At 36.7% G+C, this 22,073-nt stretch overlaps 1 protein-coding gene across 14 annotated transcripts in view; it reads right to left on the minus strand.

The window, feature by feature from the left end:
* Positions 1 to 2,627: 2,627 nt before the first annotated feature.
* Positions 2,628 to 22,073, minus strand: part of MAPK10 (mitogen-activated protein kinase 10) — a 531,796-nt gene continuing 512,350 nt past the window's right edge. For 11 of the 14 annotated variants that reach the window (XM_057309896.1, XM_057309899.1, XM_057309893.1 and 8 more), the window contains 3 exons: positions 18,147 to 18,210; positions 16,251 to 16,328; positions 2,628 to 3,552 (listed from right to left, as the gene is read on the minus strand). In XM_057309896.1, the coding sequence (XP_057165879.1) occupies positions 3,410 to 3,552; positions 16,251 to 16,328; positions 18,147 to 18,210 (285 nt within the window). In that variant the 3' untranslated portion in view covers positions 2,628 to 3,409. Of the gene's footprint in view, positions 3,558 to 16,250; positions 16,329 to 18,146; positions 18,211 to 22,073 lie in introns of all 14 variants that reach the window. The other 3 variants (XM_044388109.3, XM_057309898.1, XM_057309897.1) reach the window with 1 other exon arrangement.

The following is a 22,073-nucleotide window of genomic DNA, read 5'->3' on the forward strand; positions in this document are numbered from 1 at the left end:
CAATTGGAGGGAATTGGCCAGGACCGGGTCCGCCTCAAGTATACATTCCTACAAAGCTCAGTCATCAGATTCTTGAAGATGCAAGATTATTAGCAGTTCTCATTCCACAAGAAGAAATTTGGTTGTAAGGCCAATGCATCTCTTTTTAAAAGTGAACACACTGACCGAAAAATAAATCAATATGTCCGAGTGGTGGTGGTTTTGCCAAGCTCTCCCAACAATTTAATCCCTCCTGCATGTGGGCACACAGCCATCTCTCCTACAAAACACTACAAGACATTTCACTAAGGGTCTCTGTGAAACCATCAGCCCTATAGAAGTGAGCAAAGTCTAGGTCTCTCAGACTGCCAACTTCACATTCCTAAATGAACCCCAACCACAGGCAGGACCTTCCTTCTCCCAGGAATATAGTTCCAGGTGACTTGACACTTCCAAGTCTGAAAAGCAAGAAAGTCCTTTGGAATTAGCAGGGGAGTATATAGCAAATACTTGTTTTTTAAAGAAAAGACTCACTGCAGAACATGACACATTCTGAGAATTTGATAAAACAGAATCACCTCCCGAAGATATTATAATAAAGTGGAGCCAAGATGCTGAAGGGCTGGTGAGCTTTTGAAATGATGATTCTCTTTGTCGTCCTGTAACCTATCTTGCTTTGATAACCGAGTAAAATTAATCCTATTAGCAGGCAAGAAGCCAAACTCTTTGCTTTATTTGTACATGAAATTTCAATTTGAGGGATTTATTCCTTTTTTTTTCTTGTCCATAAGGGAGATCTGACTAAAGGTAAGAAACTCCCAAGAGCTATACAACAGGAGAGATCAGACTAGCAGAGTTTAGGGAAGGTAGTAATAGCAGGGGAGCATTGTCTGGTTCTTGTTTGGCTTAATCTGAGTGAAAAAAAAAATCACCACTTCTGCACACATGAAAAATAGTCTGTCAAGCACTTCTAAGATGCTGGCTGGAGATTTCCTTCTGGCTTTTGATGTCATTTTGTGGCTGATGAAATCACCCTTGCAACTTACTTTCTCTCAAACAGCTGCCTGTTCTCTGCATTTAATTGCATGTGCTAGAAAGTCAGGCATAAAGAGGACACAGGTATTGCAAGAGAAAATTTCAGAGAAAGGAGGTACAGGATAAGGGACACAGAGAAGTTTGGTTTTATTTATTTTTGTTGTTGTTGTTGTTTTTTTAAGTGTGGGGTGGGAAGTGTGAGAGAAAGAGAGAGAGCCTATGTGAATGCGGAGGTATTTTAAAAATCAGGTCGTCTGCAATATTAACCAAAAAGAATGGGAGCAAGAGAGAGAGGCTGGGCCACTTTCATTCCAGGGGACAAGCTGCACAGGCTAATGTGCTTTTTTTTTCTCCCCATTTTAAACAAATGACCTCTTGTCACGCATCCGACTGTGAAGCAATCTCATAAATGGCAGCATTGCTCACACGGTGATGGTGGGGGTTGGCTCTATTGCTTGAAAGAGACAAAGCTTCCCTATTGTTTTATTTAAGGCAGTTTTCAGAGCATGGCATTCTTGTTTGCTCTGTTTTTGAAGGGATTCCATTTGCCAGTCATATCCCACTCATCAACGGTCCGTTTCAGGCGTTTCACTTCTTCAGGGGAAGTACCACCACGTTGGCGAGCACCAAAATGGTCAGAGTGCAAAGAGCTGTGATGGGCACTTCACCGAAGTGAGGAAGAAGGGAAGCCTCCACCTGGTCCCTGGTATTGCTGAGAAGTCACCCTGGTATGGCCTTGTATATAACCAAGATGTCTCACAGTGCCTTCTTCAGTGCTCAGGAGAGCACTTCCATTGATCTGAGCTAAATTCAGGTGATTTTGCTAAACATTGACACAAATGCTTCATGGCTTTTAAGACAAACTCATATTGCTAAAGCTATTTAGCAGCAGTAACTTATGGGGAGAGTTATTGCTGTCACATCAACTGCAGTACAAAACTCAGATTATCAGCCCTTCTTGAATTGTTGGAATTTATGAAAAAAAACGAACATGAAACATCAGCCACAGGAAGGAGTCAGGGAAACCCCTGAGGAACAGTAATGTCTGTGGAAATGTTTTCCAGTGCTGACCTGAGGATCACCCCATGTTTTGGGTTTGTTTTTAAGAAATTAATTATTTTTTTTTTATTCCAGAAGAGGAAAGTAATATTTCTTAAAACTGGGCAGGGTGTAAACCTGGGAAGTAGCACACGTACGGAAAACACAACCAGCAATCTGAAAATAGTCTACGTAGGTTCATTTCTTGTTAAGGGCGTCATCAGAGGCAATTCCACTCTGCTGCGGGGAGGGATTTTTACCATCAGATATGGACGTGGGAACCCTGCCTCACCACCTGCTGCGCCCTTTCCAGTTGTGACACATAATTAGTAAATGACAAATGGGGTCTACTCTCTAGAATATGGGTGTCGGTGTCTCCTAGTATCTGGGTAATAATCTCCTTGAGGTCTTCCTCCACACGGCAATGCTACACTCGAGTCTCTTCTACCTGCTTGCTGTCAGAGAACAGACCATCGGCTTTTTCTTCCCGCCTTCCTTCTACAGGCCAAACCGTTTAGTACCTGGAAACTGTCACCCGCCCTCCCCCGCACTGTACATAAGCATCACATATGCTCTTTCTACAAATTGGTATACAGGTGCCATTTAATCAGTTCAAATTTGGAAGCTACATCTTCAAGGGTCCGAGAGAGCTCACTCCCCCCATATTTTCCCCCTTTACATGTTTTCTTATAAGACACACAGCTTAATCAATTAACAAACTAAATAGCTTATATACGGGCAATATATTACAGATGGGTTTATGTCAGAGTAAGAGATCACGTGAAATGGACCATGTGGTACCCCAGTGCAGGATGTCTTGGGAGAGCCCTGAGGACACTGACAGTAGCGTCTCTAAGGAAGTAGTGCTGTATGAATACAGACACATGCGGATCTGTATCTACATCCATCTGACTAGGCCAAAAGGAGCAGGTAGATGCAAGATAGAGACACACACATGCTGGATGGGGCCACTGCACACCTTGTCATGCCATTTGAAAGGGCAGTTACAGGTTGCTGGTTTTGCAGCCATTAAAATTACACTTTATGGAAAAGGCTTTTCTAATTGTATTTGAGTTGCTTTCTGTAGTAAGCATCGTTGGAGGAAGACCAAAGCAAGAGCAACTAGAAGTTAAATATACATTTAGCTTAGCTGCAATACAGAACTCTGGAGAAGAAGCAGGCTGAAAGATTGGTTTCAATTTTAGGCTCGGATTCTCTCCCTTGCCATTTTCTTAGAGTCGCGTGTCTGTGTTTGTGTGTGTGCGTGTGTGTCTGTCTGTGTGTGTGTGTGTGTGTGTGTGTGTGTTCCATCACATCATCTCCTGAAGAACGCTGGGTTTCGCAGGCAGGCGGCTAGTCACCTGCAACAACCCAGGGGTCCTGCTGAGGCTTCCAGGCTGCTGTCAGTGTCGGATGCCAGGGTCTGGTCGGTGGACATGGAGGAGATGTCGTTGACGGACGAAGACGGAGGGAGACTCTCACTGCTGTTCACTGCTGCACCTGTGCTAAGAAAATGAAGACCAACATGACTAAAACTGGAACTCGACTCAACTTCATATCACTCCAGATGCAGGCATGGGCAGACACAAGAGGTGGTGTTTAGTCCGTCGTTCATTCAACAAGACTTCCTGGAACTAATCCAGGGCACTATGTTCTATGGTGAAAATCGAAACATCATAGCACAGAGTCCCTAGTCACTAGTTATTCACTCTACCTTGGAAACCATCTGTAATGCTCTTAAAAGAAAACCAAAGCAAACAAAAATACCCCACTAAAAAACCCCAGTCACCCCCCCACCTCCAATATTGCCATATAATTGTCCTGTGTGAGGTCAAGGCATTTTCATTTTTTAAAAGCTCCTAGACACTGTGTAGTCAAAGGTTGAAGACCACTGTCTTATTGAAAAGGAACATGAGCACGACCTTTAAATGTAATGATCTGAACCTGTAGGTTTTTAATGTAGGGCTTTTTAAAACAAACACATGTAAGGGTCCTATTCCAAAAACATGGGCTGAACAGAAATCAGAATTACTTGGAGACTACAGCTCTTGAGAAATGAAGGCATATTAAGTAAATGTTATTATAGTCATTAATGTGATATCAAACTTAAAATCCATACAGAAAAGCTAAGTAGGACTTTCAGTAAGTTACCACAGGCCTAATAATAATAATAATAATAATAATAATAATAATAATAATAATAATAAAAGAAGCCAGAGCACTTTGGTTTTTTTAAGTAGGCTCCACGCTAGAGCCCACTTTTTGATTGTGTGTTTACTTTCTAGCAGGCTTGCTTACCTGACGATCTACAAACAAATATTCTGAATTATTAAATTAATTTGAAAAAATACCTTATTTATTTGCTCTGTGGGAATATAAAGATTTTGAAACTCCGAGAAGAAACTTGCCCATGGTAATCACTCAGTAACACTTGCTGAGCTATATATCTTTGAGAACTACAAAGGACAAGTAAGCCAGAGGCACTGTAAATATAATTAACCATAATACCCTGGAAACAGTTTCCTTTTTCTCTTTATACAGTCTTTATACTTCAGCAATATAGGTGGTAAAATGCATGCTTTGTGAAATAGTTTGCTATTAAAAATATCTGTAGTATAAATCAGCTAATAAAATCAGAAATGAAGAATTCTCACTAACATGTTATCTCATTTGAGCAAATATAGCGTGCAAGATACATCCGGTGAAAAATAACAGATCCGAAATAAGTTACAGTAGTGTTATCGCAAAGATCTAATAAATCAGAAAAAAATCTATGAGGAACTTATAGGACTCAACACCAAAAAAACGAACAATCTGATTAAAAATATAGGCGAAGGACCTGAATAGACATTTTTCCGAAGAAGACATACAGATGGCCCAACAGACCCATGAAAAGATACCCCACATCACACATCATCAGGGAAATGCATTTCAAAAACCACAAAGAAATATCACCCAACACTTGTCAGATTTGCCAGCATAAAAAAAATAAGAAATAACAAGTGTTGATGAGAATGTGGAGAAAAATGAACCCCATGTACTGTTGATGGGAATGTACATTGGTGCTGCCACTGTGGAAAACAGTATCGAGTTTCCTCAAAAAATTAAAAATAGAAATACCATGTAATCCAATAATTCAATTACTGGGTATTTTCCCAAAGGAAACAACACTAATTTAAAAGATATGTGCACCCCTATGTTTATTACAATATTATTTACAATAGCCAAGATATGAAAGCAACCTATGCATCCATTGATAGACAAATGGATAAGCAAGATGTGTTATTTATATACATATATATATAAATATACATAAATATGGTATAGTATGGAAGTACGTGGTATATATATATTATATATATAAATATGGTATGCTATGGAAGATATGGTATTTATATATATATAAAAATATATTTAAAAATGGAATATGACATAGCCATGAAAAAATGAAATCTTGCCATTTGCAACAACATGGATGGACTTAGAGGGGTATTATGCTAAGTGAAATAAGGCATACTGAGAAAGACAAGTACCATATGATTTCACTCATATGTGGAATCTAAAAAACGAAACAAGTGCAGAAACAAACAAACAAACAAACAAACAAAAAGCAAAATCAGACCTACAAACACAGAAAATAAACTGATGATTGCCAGAGGGCAGAAGGGTGGGGGGATGAGCAAAATGGGTAAAGGGGAGTAGGAGATATGGGCTTCTAGTTATGCAATGAGTAAGTCACAAGAATAAAGGCACAGCATAGGGAATATGCTCAATAGTATTGTAATAATGTTGTAAGGTGACGGGCAACAAAACTTGTGGTGAACACAGCATAAAGTATAGAGAAGTGGAATTACTATGTTGTGTATCTGAAACTAATGTAACATTGTGTGTCAACTATACTCAAATTTAAAAAAAAATTAAAGATCTATGAAGTCGAGAGGTTAAAATAATCTCTTTGCTCTTGGGGTAGACATCTCTTCCCTATGGAAAAAATGTGATTAAAATGTGACAATATGTGGAGAGTACCCATACACAGAAGCTAAGAAAGATCATATGTGTTTCATAAGCATTTTAAAATTTAATTTGTTGATCATAAACATATTTATGTAAATTATGGGCAACATGAAAGAATACAAAAAGAGATAACAAGAGGCACTGATCCTCAAATAAATACTAACTGTTAAACTTTGGGTATATGTCTCCCTAGTGTTTTTGCTATGAAGTTTTTCTAGTTGTGACCATTTAATATATTCTTTTGTATCCTGTTATTTTTTATAAAAGCTTATGCATTTTTCATGTTCTTTAAACACAAAAGTATGAATATCTCCCAATCTTAAATGTCTCTAGATTTTTAACGCTCGTGTTATCATCTTTGTATAAATAGTCTCATTATCAGAACAATGTGTAATGTAAAGTTTCCTGACTTCAATTGATTCCAACTTTACTTAATTGTATCCTTATAGATATGGTCCCGAGCTGGTTCACTTCTTCTCCTGACACGGACTAGTAAATTTCATATCCTAGCAGACAACCTTTGACTTCCTTACATAGCCCAAGTGTCCAGGTCTGTCCTTGCCACCACAGTTTGGATTAAATTATACCAATACCAACATCCTTACGTATTTTCATAAATTTTGGTCACTATGATTGACTGCTCAGAATCTTCAAATTTCCACATCCTTATCAAAGGGTAGAGATTAAAACTAGACACAGAACTCTAATAAAGGCTCAAACAATTGTGGGCTGATAGAGTGAGATGGTTTTGTTCATACATCCATTCATCTCCTGGATGACATATCCTTATACTATGCAGGACTTTAAAATCATGATACCATCATTTAGATTTAGTTTTGACTTAAAATATGAAATATTGCTTATATTCCTTTTTGTAATAGCTTTATTGAGATGTAATTCACAAATTTAATTTGTATAATACAGTCGTTTTTAGGATATTCACAAAGTTGTGCAACCATCATCACAATCGATTTTGTAATGTTTTCAGCATCCGAACAGTACTCTATTTCTTACTTACCCACCACCATAGGCAATGACTAACACACTTTTGGTCTGTAACACTGCCTATTCTGGACATATTATATAAAAAGAATCATACGTGATCTTTTGTGACTGGTTTCTTTCACATAGCATAATGTTTTCAAGGTTCATTCATGCTGTAGCATGTAGCAATACTTTATCCCTTTTTACTACTGAATAATATTCCATTGTATGGGTATATCACTTTTGTTTACCTATTTATTAGCTGATGGACACTTGATAGACATTTAGGCTATTCCTATTTTTGGCTATTATGAATAATGTTGTTATAAACTTTCATGTACAAGTTTTTATTTCTCTTGGATAAATACCTAAACAGTGGAGTGGGCAGATCATAGAGTAGTTCTATGTTTAACGTTTGAGAAATTAACAAACTGTTTTTCAAAGTGGCTACACCAGTTTACATTCCCATCAGCATTGTATGTGGGCTCCAATTTTCTCTTATCCTCTCCAATATTCCTCATTATCTTTTTTACTGTAGCCATCCTAGTGTATGTTAAATGGTATTTCACTGTGGTTTGATTTGTATTTGCCTAATGGCTAATGATGTTGGGTGTCTTTTCATGTGCTTATTGGCTATTTGTATATCTTCTTTGGAAAAATGTCAATTCAGATTCTATGGCCATTTTCTATTATTTTTTTCTTATTATTGAATTATAAGAGTTCTTTATGTATTCAGGAGACAAGTCTCTTATTAAATAAGATTTGCAGATGTTTTCCTCCTACTGTATGGATGGTCTTTTCACTTTCTTGATGGTGTCTTTTGAAGCACATATGTTTTTAATTTTGATGTAGTTGAATTTACCTGTTATTTTTCCTTTTGCCTCTGTGCTTTTAGTGTCATATCTAAGAAACCACTTCCTAACCCAAGATCATGAAAATTTACTATGTTTTCAAGTAAGAGCTTTAAAATTTTAGCTTTTACACTTAAGTCTATGATCCATCCTAAATCCATTCTTATGTACTATATGAGCTAGGAGTCCACCTTCATTCTTTTGCATGCGGATATCCAGCTGTCCTAGCACCATTAATTGAAAAGACAATTCTTTTCGCATGGAGTTGTCTTGAAATCCTTGCTACAAATCAATAGACCATAAACATAAGGGTTTATTTCTGGATTCTCAGTTTTATTTCATTGATCTATATGTACAGGCAAATACTACACTGTTACGAGCATTGAAGCTTTGTGATAAATTTTGAAATGAGGAAGTGTGAATCCTCCAACTTTCTTTTTTTTCAAGATTGTTTTGGCTATTCTGTATCTTCTGTATTTCCACGTGAATTTTAAGAACAGACTGTCAATTTCAGCAAAGGAAAAGACAGCTGTGACTGTGATGGGTATTGTGTTTAATCTGTATATCAATTTCGAGAGTATTCTCATCATAACAATATTAAATCCAATCAGTGAATGAATGGAATATCTTTTCATTATTTAGGTCTTTAATTTCTTTCAACAATGTTTTGTAGTTTTCAGAATAAAAAGTTTGCACTTCTTTTGTTAAATTTGTTTGTATTTTATTCTTTTTGATGTTATTGTAAAAAGAATTGCTTTCTGTTTGTCGCTAGTATATAGAAATACAACTGACTGAATAAATAGGAAGTCTCAGTGTCAATGGATTGAGACCAAATGGATCAAATGATGACATCTACATCTGATGAGTGTTATAATTAATCAAACTGCCCGTGTTAATGAGAAAGATTTTTGTTAGTGTGTTTTATTTAAATTATGACAAAATAACCAGTTTGAAGGTTTTAAAATAAAGTTTTGGCATTATACAAATCTTAATAAGTACATAAGTATTTAAAAGTATCTCTACATAATTGTCCTGATCTTCTCTTGAGCTAGGGTTTTTTTTCTCCTTTCCTGGCTGAAGCTGGTTATGTGGACATGTTCTGATTGTCACAGTTAAAAGTTCAGTATTGACTGAAATCAGAGTGAGAGAGAACTTAGCTGAGATAAGGCTCCATATTAAGAATACAATTTGATTTTTACAAATAAACAGAAACCTACAAAATGGCAGCTAGAGAAATGATACAAAGAACGTTGAGGAAATTTCCCCAGAAAAACAAATTTACATCTATAAATAATACTGAATGAAGGCAGCAAAACTGAAAGTAGTGTTCAATAAACTCTTCAGATAGAAGGGATCATACTGCAGATTACGCTTATAAAATACACAGCACTCCCCCTGCACCTATTTTAATAAGCCGCATATTGTCAACACACTTGTGAAACATTCTAGGTGTTATTCCATGTAAGTCCTCTCACTGCTACACATAGGTTTGCTACATAATTTATCTCATGTTTGTTTCCCTTGCTTCTTTTTACTTCTTCCATCATACTTTTTCATTTCTCCTATCTTCCTCAATCTCTACTGTTCAGCACAGGATTAAGTACCCAATTTAACAAAGTATGGAGTATCTTTCATGTGTACTCCCCTGGATAGGGTTTGTGAGGGAAAGCAAATTTCTTCCTTCTATGAAATTAGTGAAACTGTTAACCTATTTTTGGCTAATGATCATTTTGTTCATTTGTCTTTCTTCTCCCTTTGTTCATCAGCTGGCTAACTTCTATAATGGAATGATCTTGCCCTTTATTGTATCAATGTTGAATGCAAATTATAGTTAGTTTTCAATTATTCAAAGTTCAGAATCTTTATCAACTGTCTTTCTAAGGTTTCAGAGACTAATGTTCCTCATTTTTATAGCACAAATTCATTAAGAGAGGTCCTTTCTTCTAATGTTTCCCCTATAAAATTCCCATTACATCTGCTTTTGTATGGGAGTGGGTCCTCCCTGTCTCGCGTGTGCTGGAGCAGTCACGTGTCCTGTCTAGCAGTGTGCTGGAGCTGGATTCAGTGGCTCTGAGAGCCAAGTAGGAGCCCCAGCATCTCCTTCCAACTCTGCCTTCATTGATGTCACAGTAGCAGCTTGCAAGTGGTCACAATAAGAATACACCACAGAAATCAGTAAATGCCACTAATCAGTCCTTTAGAAAAGGATGGTTGTTAAAGATCAACCAGTTCCTCACTATTGCCCAAAAACGTGGTTTCTGCAGGACTGCTTCTATTGCACTACAATAAATACCCTCTTGACTGCAGCCACTTCTGGCTTTCCTGGAGGATCCTTTCAGGTCTCTCTTTATGTGGGTAATAAATAAACTTTGTAAACCACAAAACCAAACACAAATAGAGGAGTCAAGACATGGACCTTGGCTTCAAGTTGTTAATTTACTGCCAAACAGTTTGTGAAAATCTCTTAAATTGAATTGAACTGACTCGAATTTGATTATAATATCCATTTACCCAGGATCCCCTAGCAGTGTGATAAATATCCCTTCCTTCTATATTTTTTTCAGAGAAACCAGTAGAGAAGTTCATTTTTTAAAGTTTACCATCAATAAAGCATTAAATTTTTATTGCTAAAAATGCTATTAAAAGTAATTGAAAATAGTAATAGGGCTGCAGATGAGGAACAGTAGCTACTTTCAACTCTATGTGACCAAAAAAAGAAAAAAAAAAGCTTTCAAGAAAAGAAGTTATACTAATGAAAATTTCTAAAACTAGAAATATGTAGCCAAAAGATATTCATTATTTCAGGGACAATGTTCTGCTTTTTTTTATAATATTTTATTTATTTATTTGTCAGAGAGAGGGAGAGAGAAGGAGAGAGAGAGCACAAGCAGGAGGAGTGGCAGGCAGAGGGAGAAGCAGGCTCCCCACTGAGCAAGAAGCCCAATGCAGGACTTGATCCCAGGATCCTGGGATCATGACTCAAGCCAAAGGCAGACGCTTAACAGACGGAGCCACCCAGGCATCCCAAAATGTTCTGCTTTTTAAAAGGAAATTATTTTCCTGACCCATCCAAACACAAAAAGTAGACATAGAGAATTAGACGAAATACTAGAATAAAAAAATCACTGACATATATTCCCTTCTTTTTATGCGTCATCTTGAGTCTCAGCTTGTTTGGGGCCGAGATTTTTAAATAAAAAATGGTGACTACTGGACTAGATCAATGACTCTAATTTGGAATGGCACACTGCTATAATGTGTGGAATATGGGAAGTGGTGGGGGGGGGTTGTATATGAAAGTCACCTGGGAAATTTTATCTGTCATTTAGAGATTCTGAAAAATCTCTACCCATCCTGATGCTAAGTATCTTTAAGTTGGTGAGTCATTGTTACTTATGGGAGGTTTACTTCTTGAGTGGAATGGGGGTGGTGAACAGACTGAGAAATTTTGGATTAGATGACCTCCTATATTTGTTCTAGCTCTAATATTTTATAACAAATGCTTTAGAAGAAAATTAATTTCTATACTCAGACTGCTTTTCCCTTAGCAATCTTTACAAATCAATTCAGAAAGCAAGCAGCCATGCTATTCTTGAAAATAAATCACTATGCAAGTGAAATCAGATAGTAGATGGGAGTACAGTTATTTATCTAGAAACATATCTGAAGTTTAGATTTATTTCTTATTGATATACAACAATTCCATCAATAAATTTCAAGCTTATATATTGTTCTACAAATGCACATTTAACTTCCTATTTGTATTTCAAAGGTATCACTAAAACATGAGTTTGGGTATTAGAAAAATTTTATCAGTAAAAAACTGCATTTACTTATTCTCTTGCTGTCAGGTTCCCAGTGTTGCCATGACTTAATAGTAAGGGAGTCTATGTTGTACTATTACCTCATCCTCGCTCTTTACAAAATAAAATATGATATGCAAACAGTAATGAAAAAAGGTGAATACAACGAAGAATGCAAAAAAGCTGACTTTTCAAGTTTTCTTAGTAATTGCTTTTTTTTCCAGCACAGTCTACTGCATATATATGTATTACGTGTGTGCCCATGTGTGCGCTTGCATGCGCGCACACACACACACACACACACATACACACGCAGTGGTGTGCCCATAAAAATTCAATTGGCTTTCCAGGGAGAAAAAATTGCCCTGATTTGTAGAGTTAGCCAATTTCCACATCTTAAATCCTGCATGGTGGATTCCAAGCTACTAACACAAGGTCAATAAACTCATAGTTGGGAGATACAGACAAGTGGCTCTCATGAGCTAGTAGTCAGCCCCCACACAAGGCTGTCTTACGCTTCTACATGCTGCATACAAATACATCATACATCATCATATCGTGTAATATATAGTATACATATGATGCCTCAAAATCAAGCCATGAATATTCTCCTTTAAAATCATGTAGTGAAAGACTGAATCCACATCATTTTAACTATAAATTGGTTAAGCCAGTCAACTGTAGTTTAGGGCATGTGTACAAAGTAAAAAATTCATGACTGTTACAGGTAGGCAGAATGTTTAAAAACAATGGCTCAGCCTTCTCACATGTATGTAGGGCCTAAGTGGCGTATTTTCAGTGTCGTGTTAATCATAACACAATAAACAAGCCCATAAAAAATTTAGGAATATGCATTTTCCAGAATAAGTAAATAACCAAATAACCATCTGAAAGCAAATCTTTATCTGAAGCATGAGCAAATGCCAAACCAATAACAGCAATGCATATACTTGATACTTGGCTCACGTCTCTTTATGGCCATTACTAGGGTGAATAAATATTTCCTGGCATAAGAACATACTGAATTGCATACTGTATTATAGCTTTGATCCTGTCTTGAATTCCGTCTTTAGAATAGCACCAAGAAACATAAGGGAGGACCTGAGCAGCAATTTTCAAACTAATAAATATTTATCAAGCCACTATTGTATGCAAGGCACAACACTCAGGCACTGCATGGTACACGAGGATGGATACATACAGTCTTTCTTCTCAATTGAATTTACAATCAATAAGAGGTTATAAAACACTCTTTAAAATATAGGAACCAGCAGGACCCATAAGAAGGAAATACCTTATTCTTTGAGAAGATATGAAAAGGCTTTTAGGACAGATATGAAAAATATTTTGGGAAATGGTAGTATTTGATAAGAGAACAATTTAGAATGGGCAACATTCCAAAAGGGGGGGTCCAATCAAGTAAAATAATGGTAACATAGGACCCTACAACAGGTGTAATGTGAAAGGTGGAAAAACCAGGATATATTATGAGGATCATCAATGTCAGGAAATGGTTAGTAGGCTTAAACTGCCCACGATGAAAAGCCACTGGAGAGTGCTTAGCAGTGGAATTTCCAAAACCTACAGTCTTGAAAGATCAATTTAGGTAGAGACTAGAGCCACAAAGATTACTTCAGGAAAACTTTAATCACAGTGGTGTTCATGGGAAGGGTTGTAGCAATTAGATGTAAGACATCCAGCAAGCAGAGTTTTGGGGATGTAGAAAGTGTCAGTGATAGTGTAAGTGTCGGTAAAAGGTCAGTCAGGGGTTTCAGACTGGGAGGCTGAGAAAATAGAGCTGCCATTAATAGAAATGGGAAAATTGAGAGAAAAATTTACTCCTGGGGTGGGTGAATCTAAACAGAGTGATGTGTTTGATTTTAAATAAATGGAATCTGAATTGGCAGCAATTTCATACGCCCTGGCCCAGTATTCTAATTCTCCAAGACTAGATTATATTAATCACTAAATAATTTAGTGGAATGGCTTTATTTTCTAGCCCCTCCAGAAATAAGAAACTGTTATATAAACTAGTCTTTGGTTTTATTCACCTTAAATGTATTTCTTACAAACTTAAAGGGTTTTACTTGGTCAAGACTTTGGTCAGCCTATTCAGAGCACACAGTTGTGTATGAGAGTAACTTTAGATACTATTCAGAATATTATCCAACACGTGGGAATAAGGCAAAAAAAAAATGACTATGCAACCTTTGAATATCACACTTGAGCCTTTTGTAAAACGCCCACCTAAGGGTCATCTGACTCTTCGTGGAACGTAACTTTGTGTAATTTCTTTTTCTCAATAGATTAGGAGCTAGATGTTTTACAACACTGTAAACTTGTATAAAACTAATAAAGTATCATTTTTTTCTGCCTGGTAGAAAAGATAACCACAAAGGTAGGTTTGGTTGTCCTGTAGGACATTTACAAGGTTTGGGTTAATTTGGTGATCTTATTTCAGTATTCTTTTTTTCCCTACAGACTACATAAATCCTAATTCCTCATATCTTCATTGAACTACCTTTGCCATTCGGCCATTTCCCTCATTAATGAGTTAAAAGAAACTTCTACATGTACTCCCCTTTTGCATAAGAATTATGGTTTTAGTGATTAAAGAATTATGCCTGATTATACACAAACTGCATTCCCTTACCAAATATTCAAACACTCTTTGTATAGCGGACCGCTCATCCCACCCTTCAATGATTAATTAGTCTCACTTGTACCATCCTAGGTCCCTTTTTGCCTTCCCTGAACTGTACTGTTGGCATAAAATGAGTCGTGAGAATAAGATTTTTGTGACAGTTTTGAAAAGAAAATTGTGGATTTTATGTCATCACAGATGACCTGCTGTGGAGTCCTGGTTAGGGCCGAGGGCAAAATGGAAGAGGAAACAAGCGGAAGATGGGATGTCCTGGGGTGGGTGGCATGATCCCACCTCCGATGAATAAATGATAACTTGAATTAAAGATGAATAGAAGAGACCCAGCAAAAAAAAAAAAAAAATTGGTCTAGTCCTACCCTGAGCTCCTAGGTCACCTTCATTGGATCCTGGTATTTTGACTTCTTAATGATTATAGAAAAATGTGTTCTGGCCTTTATAGAAATTCTTAAAACAAGGGGTCTTTCTGCCTTAGCAGGTGGCATCTTGAGGCTGTTAGATTTCGTCTTTGGGTTCCTTAATCAGCAGCAGACAGAACATGCAGGTAAGTTCGGGACCACTTCTACAGACCTGTATCAATCTGGATGCTAGAATGAATGAGCAGAGTGGGCAGATAACCCCAGTGATTTCCTTCACCTTCTTTGAGGAAAGGAAAGACTTGGGATAGAATTGGACATTACTTGAATGAGAAAAAAGAAATGTCATAACTGAATTGTATCTGTTTGGACATCATAGTGATTTGGGTGCAAACCAGTTGTTCAAAGAGTAGTATCAGTATGGAGAATTGATTAATTCATCCTATACCTTTTTTCCTGAAACAATTTATTTATTTTTATTTTTTTTACTTTTTTGTTTACAATTCCTTCCTTCCTTTCTTCCTTCCTTCCTCCCTTCCTTCCTTTCTTTTTTAAAGATTTTATTTATTTATTTGACACAGAGGGTGGGGGAGAGCAAGCACAAGCAGGAGGAGTGGCAGGCAGAGGGAGAAGCAGGCTCCTCCCTGAGCAAGGAGCCTGAGGTGGGGCTTGATCCCAGGACCCTGGGATCACAACAAGAGCCAAAGGCAGCCACTTAACCAACTGAGCCACCCAGGTGCCTTTCCTGAAACTATTTAAAGTGCATGAGAAAAAACTATTATCAAAGGTCAGGCACCAAATTCTTTTTCCTCTAAACAACTAATCATTTGCAGCCTACGCTGTCAGTTGAGTGTAGTTTAAAGCTAGAGATAAGCTATCACATTTTCTAAAACTCTTTATATATTTTCTTTACATTCAGAACATAGGTCTTACGAAAAATATATCAGCATTGAGTGTAAGTAAACTATCTCATGTAATCCTAAAGCACATTACTAGGATCAGCAAAATACACACAGTATACGTAGAAATGTGTGTTTGATTCTGTAGATGGCAAACTGAGAGATTTTGCATGCTGACTTTAATCAGAACCCATCTTAGCAGATGCTTTAACTACTGTCACACCAACCTTGGGGAGAGTTCCAACATTGGAGTGACAGCAAAGAGGTTTTGGCTGGAGGGATTCCTGACCTCTACATAGACATGATGGTCAGAGCACATGATGGATGTGTTTTGATGAGAAACAGTTACTCTTTAACTAGCCAATGTTAATATTTCTTCAAGAGTCACTATTATCTTAAAATAATTTTGAAAAAACTCTCGCGCTGGTTATCATAATCAGAATAATCAGAATGAATGCCACACTAAATATCAAAAGGAGTAGAATGAAAATCGCTGGAGAGAAATAATCATATGATATTAGTTCATGTGCTCTATTAACAATGTTATTGGCTGCAATCCCCCCTCAAGGCCAAAAAAAAAAAAAAATACACAAGTACTGGTTTGTTAGTTATTCGCTGAGAGTGAGTACCTGAAGGAGAAGGTTGTCCTTTTACAACACCGTTTTTAGTCTTTTCTTCCGAATTCATTACTTCCTTGTAGATAAGTTCTGTAAGAAACAAATATCAGGGTCATAAAAAACAAATTTCTCTTTAATATGCAGACAAAACTTACTAGTTAATGACAAATAATAACATTTTGATGGGGTTGAGTAAACTACAAATCAATTGGGATTCCTTTACTCCTCTATTTCTACTTCTTTTTGCAATAGCACAGAACCTGGCAAAAGTAAGTGCTCAATAAAACATTTGACCAAACAAATGTGTGAAGAATACACATTTTGCTTGGTTCTGAATTCTTTGGGGGGATTTCTAATGCCATCTAACATTATCTCTTAAGAACTTTAATGGCTCAGTTTTGAGTATCCAGATTTCTTCTATATTCACTCCCTAAGAGATGCACATACCCTCCTGACTTTAAACTATTGGTTCCCAACAATTTTCCAACTCTTTCTTCACTTTTTGCTAGACTCAAATCTTGGACTTGTAAAACTAAACTTGCCTAAAACCCAACATTATAACAATTATTACATTTATTCCCAAACTAGCATCCATTTTTGTTTTTTTTTTTTTTGCTAGAGTTAAAAAGTGTATATCTTCTTTCTTTAAATTTTCCCCTTTTAACTAAAAATCAGAGCTTCTTATTCATGCTTTGCGACAGGTTGCAATTTATATAATCATTGTCCTTTACAAGTATTTCTTTCCCCAGTTTCCAATTTAGTCCATGTTCATCCTCAAGTGATATTTATAACCTAACACCTACCTACACATGAACTCTTAACGGTAACTTCTGGTCCTTATTAGATCAATCAAGTCTTTTCTATCATTTAGCATCTTTGTTTACTTGGTCCACTGTTTGTATGTGTTCATTTTTCCATATTCTCCAACAAGACCCCTTGACTAGAGAAATCTCTTTGTTATCTTTATAACACTTTTTGCTCATTTCTACCCTTTTTCCCCCCCATATGTCCCTATAATGGTATTTTCTTGTTTTTCCTCCCCAACTTATAGTGATTATTTCCTTCAAAGCAGCTAAAATATTTCTTCTCTTCAGATCTTCCATTTATGTTCCTCCTCATTTTAACCTAATGGTTTGTTATGATCTGCATTTAGTTTTTCATATTTACTCCACTCTGTAGTTATTTATATTAGTTTAACAATTCTTCATAGTTTCTGGTTTATTTCACCCTGAGTATAATCTTGACCATGCATTATGTGCTTGAAAAAGTTCTGGTGAAAAAAAATGAATGTATTTAGTCATTATTTTCTTACTTTGAAGGATAAATAAGCCATTTAGATACAAATATTTTCTATTTATATTTTCAAGTCCTATAAATGAAGTGAATTAATTCATATATTAACTATCTTTTATTTTCTAATGTCTAATGTATTTAGTCATTATTTTCTTACTTTGAAGGATAAATAAGCCATTTAGATACAAATATTTTCTATTTATATTTTCAAGTCCTATAAATGAAGTGAATTAATTCATATATTAATTATCTTTTATTTTCTAATGTCTAGGGCCATCTTAGACATAATTTTGTTTGTTTTATGTGATAATTTTATGTATGAACATGGAATGTGTCATTCTGAAATTTTAAATTAAACCTTGCCCTCCATCATGACAAATCCTTTGACAATCAGTACAATTTTAAAACGTTTTAGTAATTAATTCCTTTCATTCTTGAGTACATGTAATATTGTTATTAATATGAAAAGATAGATAAAGTTTTGAGAGCTTTGAAAGTGGTGTGAGGATAGTGATTATAAAATCATCTGCTACTGAATTGCTTTCAAGGGAGATGCCTCAAAGATAATTTCTGAGTTTCAATCAAGGAAAATGTATATTTAAGTGGTAGAGTCACCTTTCCATTCTTCAATGGTGTGTTCTCTTTCATCCAACTGTTTGTCATAAATCTGAGGTGGAGGCTGTAGAATAAAAACACACAAGAAACTTTGTATAATTAACTCAAATATAACTAAGCTCTTACAGTACATGGGAGTACCTTGCTATTCATTGATTTAGGTGATGATTGGAATCTCATATAAATTACGGGTAAGTGCAGTGGTGCAGAAGTTAAAATTTCCCCACAGATTTATGAAGGATTCATTGATATGCTGATATGTACTGCTGACCAAATAAGACAGCAGAATCCAAACTGAGAGCTCACCTCCCAAGCCTGATTCAGAATCCAAGTCTAAGCAACTAATAACTAGTCTTTAAAAAGCAAACGAGATATTTGATTACAAAGATCCAGAAGCTATTTCCCCATTCACTCTCCCCTATAACAGAACCCTACCACAACTATCCCCCACTAATAAGATTTTGTTTCATTTTTGGACCCTCCTGAAGAAGAGTCTTTAATACCTCTCAATAGACCATAGTACTAGTTTTTAGCATAAAGACAGATTTAGATCTAATCCACCTTTTGTTTTTTTGTGAAGTGTCATAAAATACCTTTATATATAGCTGTGTGCCCTATATTTAAATGATATTTTCCCCCCTCAAGCTGAAGACTCTGTCAGTTGTCTATAGAGGTGGGTCACCGTAAACCCTTGAGGGCCACTTGGAAGACATACTATGACAGGGCCTTCAATCTGACTTATGGAGTCAGTATTTCTCTTGCTATAAAGAGTTCAGAGTTGGAAAAGGAGAGATTTTTCACAAATCCAGGTGCCTTCCAGGAAGGAGGGTCTCAGATAGATTCCCTGACCCCTTCTTCATGGTGAAGAGGAAGAAGATTTCCTGATAGGGGAGTACTATCATGATGACCTAGGGTAGCTCTACTTTAGGCCAAGTGACATGGAAAGAAAAAAAAATCTCTTGGAAAATATATCACCATAAGGTAGATAGAGAAGGGGCAAGGAGCTCCACTGGCTGGCAATGGATTGAATGAAAGAAGAGCTACCAATTTCTGGTGAAACGAGACAGGGCACCCTAGAACTCATCCTGTCTTATACTCCAAAAGCAAAAATTGTTGTAAGAAACTAAAAGAGTTACTTAATAAAGTGACTCAGGCCTATGAGGACATGCGTCCCTCTAATATAGCTGTCATAGGAAGGCTTTGGACAAGATTTTCAGAGACAGCTCCTGCCTTCTGTTGGAGGTCATTGGCTCATAAGCAGTAGCTTAATACAATAGTAGCCCTTCTTTACTGCATTTAGAACCTCTGGTAGCCTGATCCATCACAAACATAAATATTAATTCTAGCCCTGATATGCTGGGGCAGCCTCACATACTACAAAGGTAACTGGGTATAAAAACAGAAAATTTTTCCCAGTTGTGAGGCAACTTAACACAATACTGAATTATTGAGAAATAACTACTGATGCAGGCAGATATTCCTCTATTTTTAAAAATTTTTAAATTATGATCAGTTGGCCACTGTATCATTAGTTTTTGATGTAGTGTTCAAAGACTCATTAGTTACACATAGCACCCAGTGCTCAACACAACATGTGCCCTCCTTAATACCATCAACCTGTTACCCCCTCCCCCCACCGTCTTTCCCTCTGAAACCCTGTTTGTTTCCTGGGGTCCATAGTCTCACTACTAGGTATTTACCCCAAAGATACAGATGTAGTGAAAAGAAGGAGCACATGCACCTCAATGTTTATAGCAGCAATGTCCATAATAGCCAAACTGTGGAAGGAGCCAAGATGCCCTTCAACAGATGAATGGATAAAAAAGATGTGGTTCATATATACAATGGAATATTACCCAGCCATCAGAAAGGATGAATACCCACCATTTGCATTGACATGGACACAACTGGAGGGAATTACACTAAGTGAAGTAAGTCAAGCAGAGAAAGACAATAATCATATGGTTTCACTTACATGTGGAACATAAGCAAAGCACAGAGGACCATAGGGGAAGGGAGGGAAATCTGAAGGGGGAGAAATCAGAGAGGGAGACATCACTAGCCATCAGGGAAATACAAATCAAAACCACAATAAGATACCACCTTACACCAATTAGAATGGCAAAAATTAACAAAACAGGAAACAACAAATGTTGGCAAGGATGTGGAGAAAGGGGAACCCTCTTACACTATTGGTGGGAATGCAAGCTGGTACAGCCACTCTGGAAAACAGTATGGAGGTTCCTCAAGATGTTAAAAATAGAGCTATCCTATGACCCAGCAATTGCGGACACTCCTTTTAACACCTGTAACTGCTATTGAGGTAAAAGGCTTTAAATCAGCTACTGTGATTCAAATGTGGCTGGCTGAGTAGTCTTTACTGAAAGAACTAAGCAAAATGACACCCCACCCTACCCCATGACACTAGTGAGAACGCAGAAACACTGAGTACATAAAGGTGAGGGGACTGGTTGATTAGGCACTGCCTTCAGGACCTGACTAAGGCAGAACCTTCTACTGCAAACTATAAAGGATTCCCAAATTATAGGACTATTACGATGTAATGAGTAAATGAGTAAAGTTTTGTTGTTGTTGTTGTTATTGTTTTAATTTGTGAAACTGTTATCTAAGTAAGCTAATGCAAAGCCAAATTCTGGTTATGTAAAGACACTGGGCTAAGGGCAGGTTTCCTGCTTTGCCTCTTCTTGAACACGTGCATTGCTGAGGCGAGGTCCCCTGCCTAACAGTGTGCACAAGCTCACAGAGGTACCCAGAGCTCTATGCCTTGTTGGTGCCTCTTTCTTCTTCTAACAATAGACTCAGCTCAGTATCCTGTGTGGGTGGCTTCTCCATGCAGTGCATTTTTCCATTCAAGTTTCAAAATTGAACATGGCTCAAGAATATATCTCCTGCCAAAGCACATAAATGCCATTTTCTCTATGCAACAAAACTATTTTGAGAGAGGCTTTCCTTGGATCTTCATCATACAGCTGTTGGTAATGTATAAAGCATGAAGTACATAGACTCTAATCACGAACAAACTACAAAGAGAGAAAAAGTACTGAGCCCAAGATCTGTCCTTTCAACAAACCAATAGGGCTGTAAAACATACTTGCATTATAGGTATGGCTGAAAGGGCTACATGTTCAGAGTTGTGCTTTATTTTGTTTTGTTGTGCTGTGTTTTGTTTTAAAGAGGGGATGTAATCACCTGCGGTGGAAGGGTACTTTCACATAAAGATGTCTTCCACATAATAATATAAAAGAGGAATTGACCGATAATCTAAAGACAGTAATGCCATATTCAAACATACATATATATGTGCTTGGGCAGCAATCATAAGATGAAATTGTCTGTAACACTCCTTGCCTCCATCTTCTAAAGAGAAGCTGGTGTTCTATCACTCAGTTATTCCCTCCCCTTCTCCTTATTAAACAGGAAGGATTCTCTTTGCCCAAATAACAATCTAAATAAAAAAGAAATGAGGAGAGAGGATAAAGAAAAGTGCTCCAGAGAATATTTTAGTAGATTAGAACAATTTGAGATGTGAGAAAATCAAGGATGAAATGAAATTAAGGGTAATATATGGAAAGTTATTAGAGCTTGTGACTTGCATGTTTTTTAATATTCCTCAAGTGACCTAAGATTCTCTTTCATTATTTTTGAAGATTCTGGACTCAGCTTCCTTGCTTGAAATTCTTGCAGATATTGAGCCATGAATTCCAATGGATTACATAAACAATAACTTAATATGGATTAAATGTGTTTTACATTGATGTTATTATATATGCACAAATCATTTCAATTAAATGAGACAACACATGAACAAATACATAATTACTGTAAGTTAGTAAATATTAGAATCAATGTATTCATTTATTAAATTCATTCATTCAGTAAAGGTTTTGGGCACTTAATATGTTCCAG

This window comes from Ursus arctos, unplaced genomic scaffold, assembly GCF_023065955.2.
Source record: "Ursus arctos isolate Adak ecotype North America unplaced genomic scaffold, UrsArc2.0 scaffold_9, whole genome shotgun sequence".
NCBI lineage: Eukaryota > Metazoa > Chordata > Mammalia > Carnivora > Ursidae > Ursus > Ursus arctos.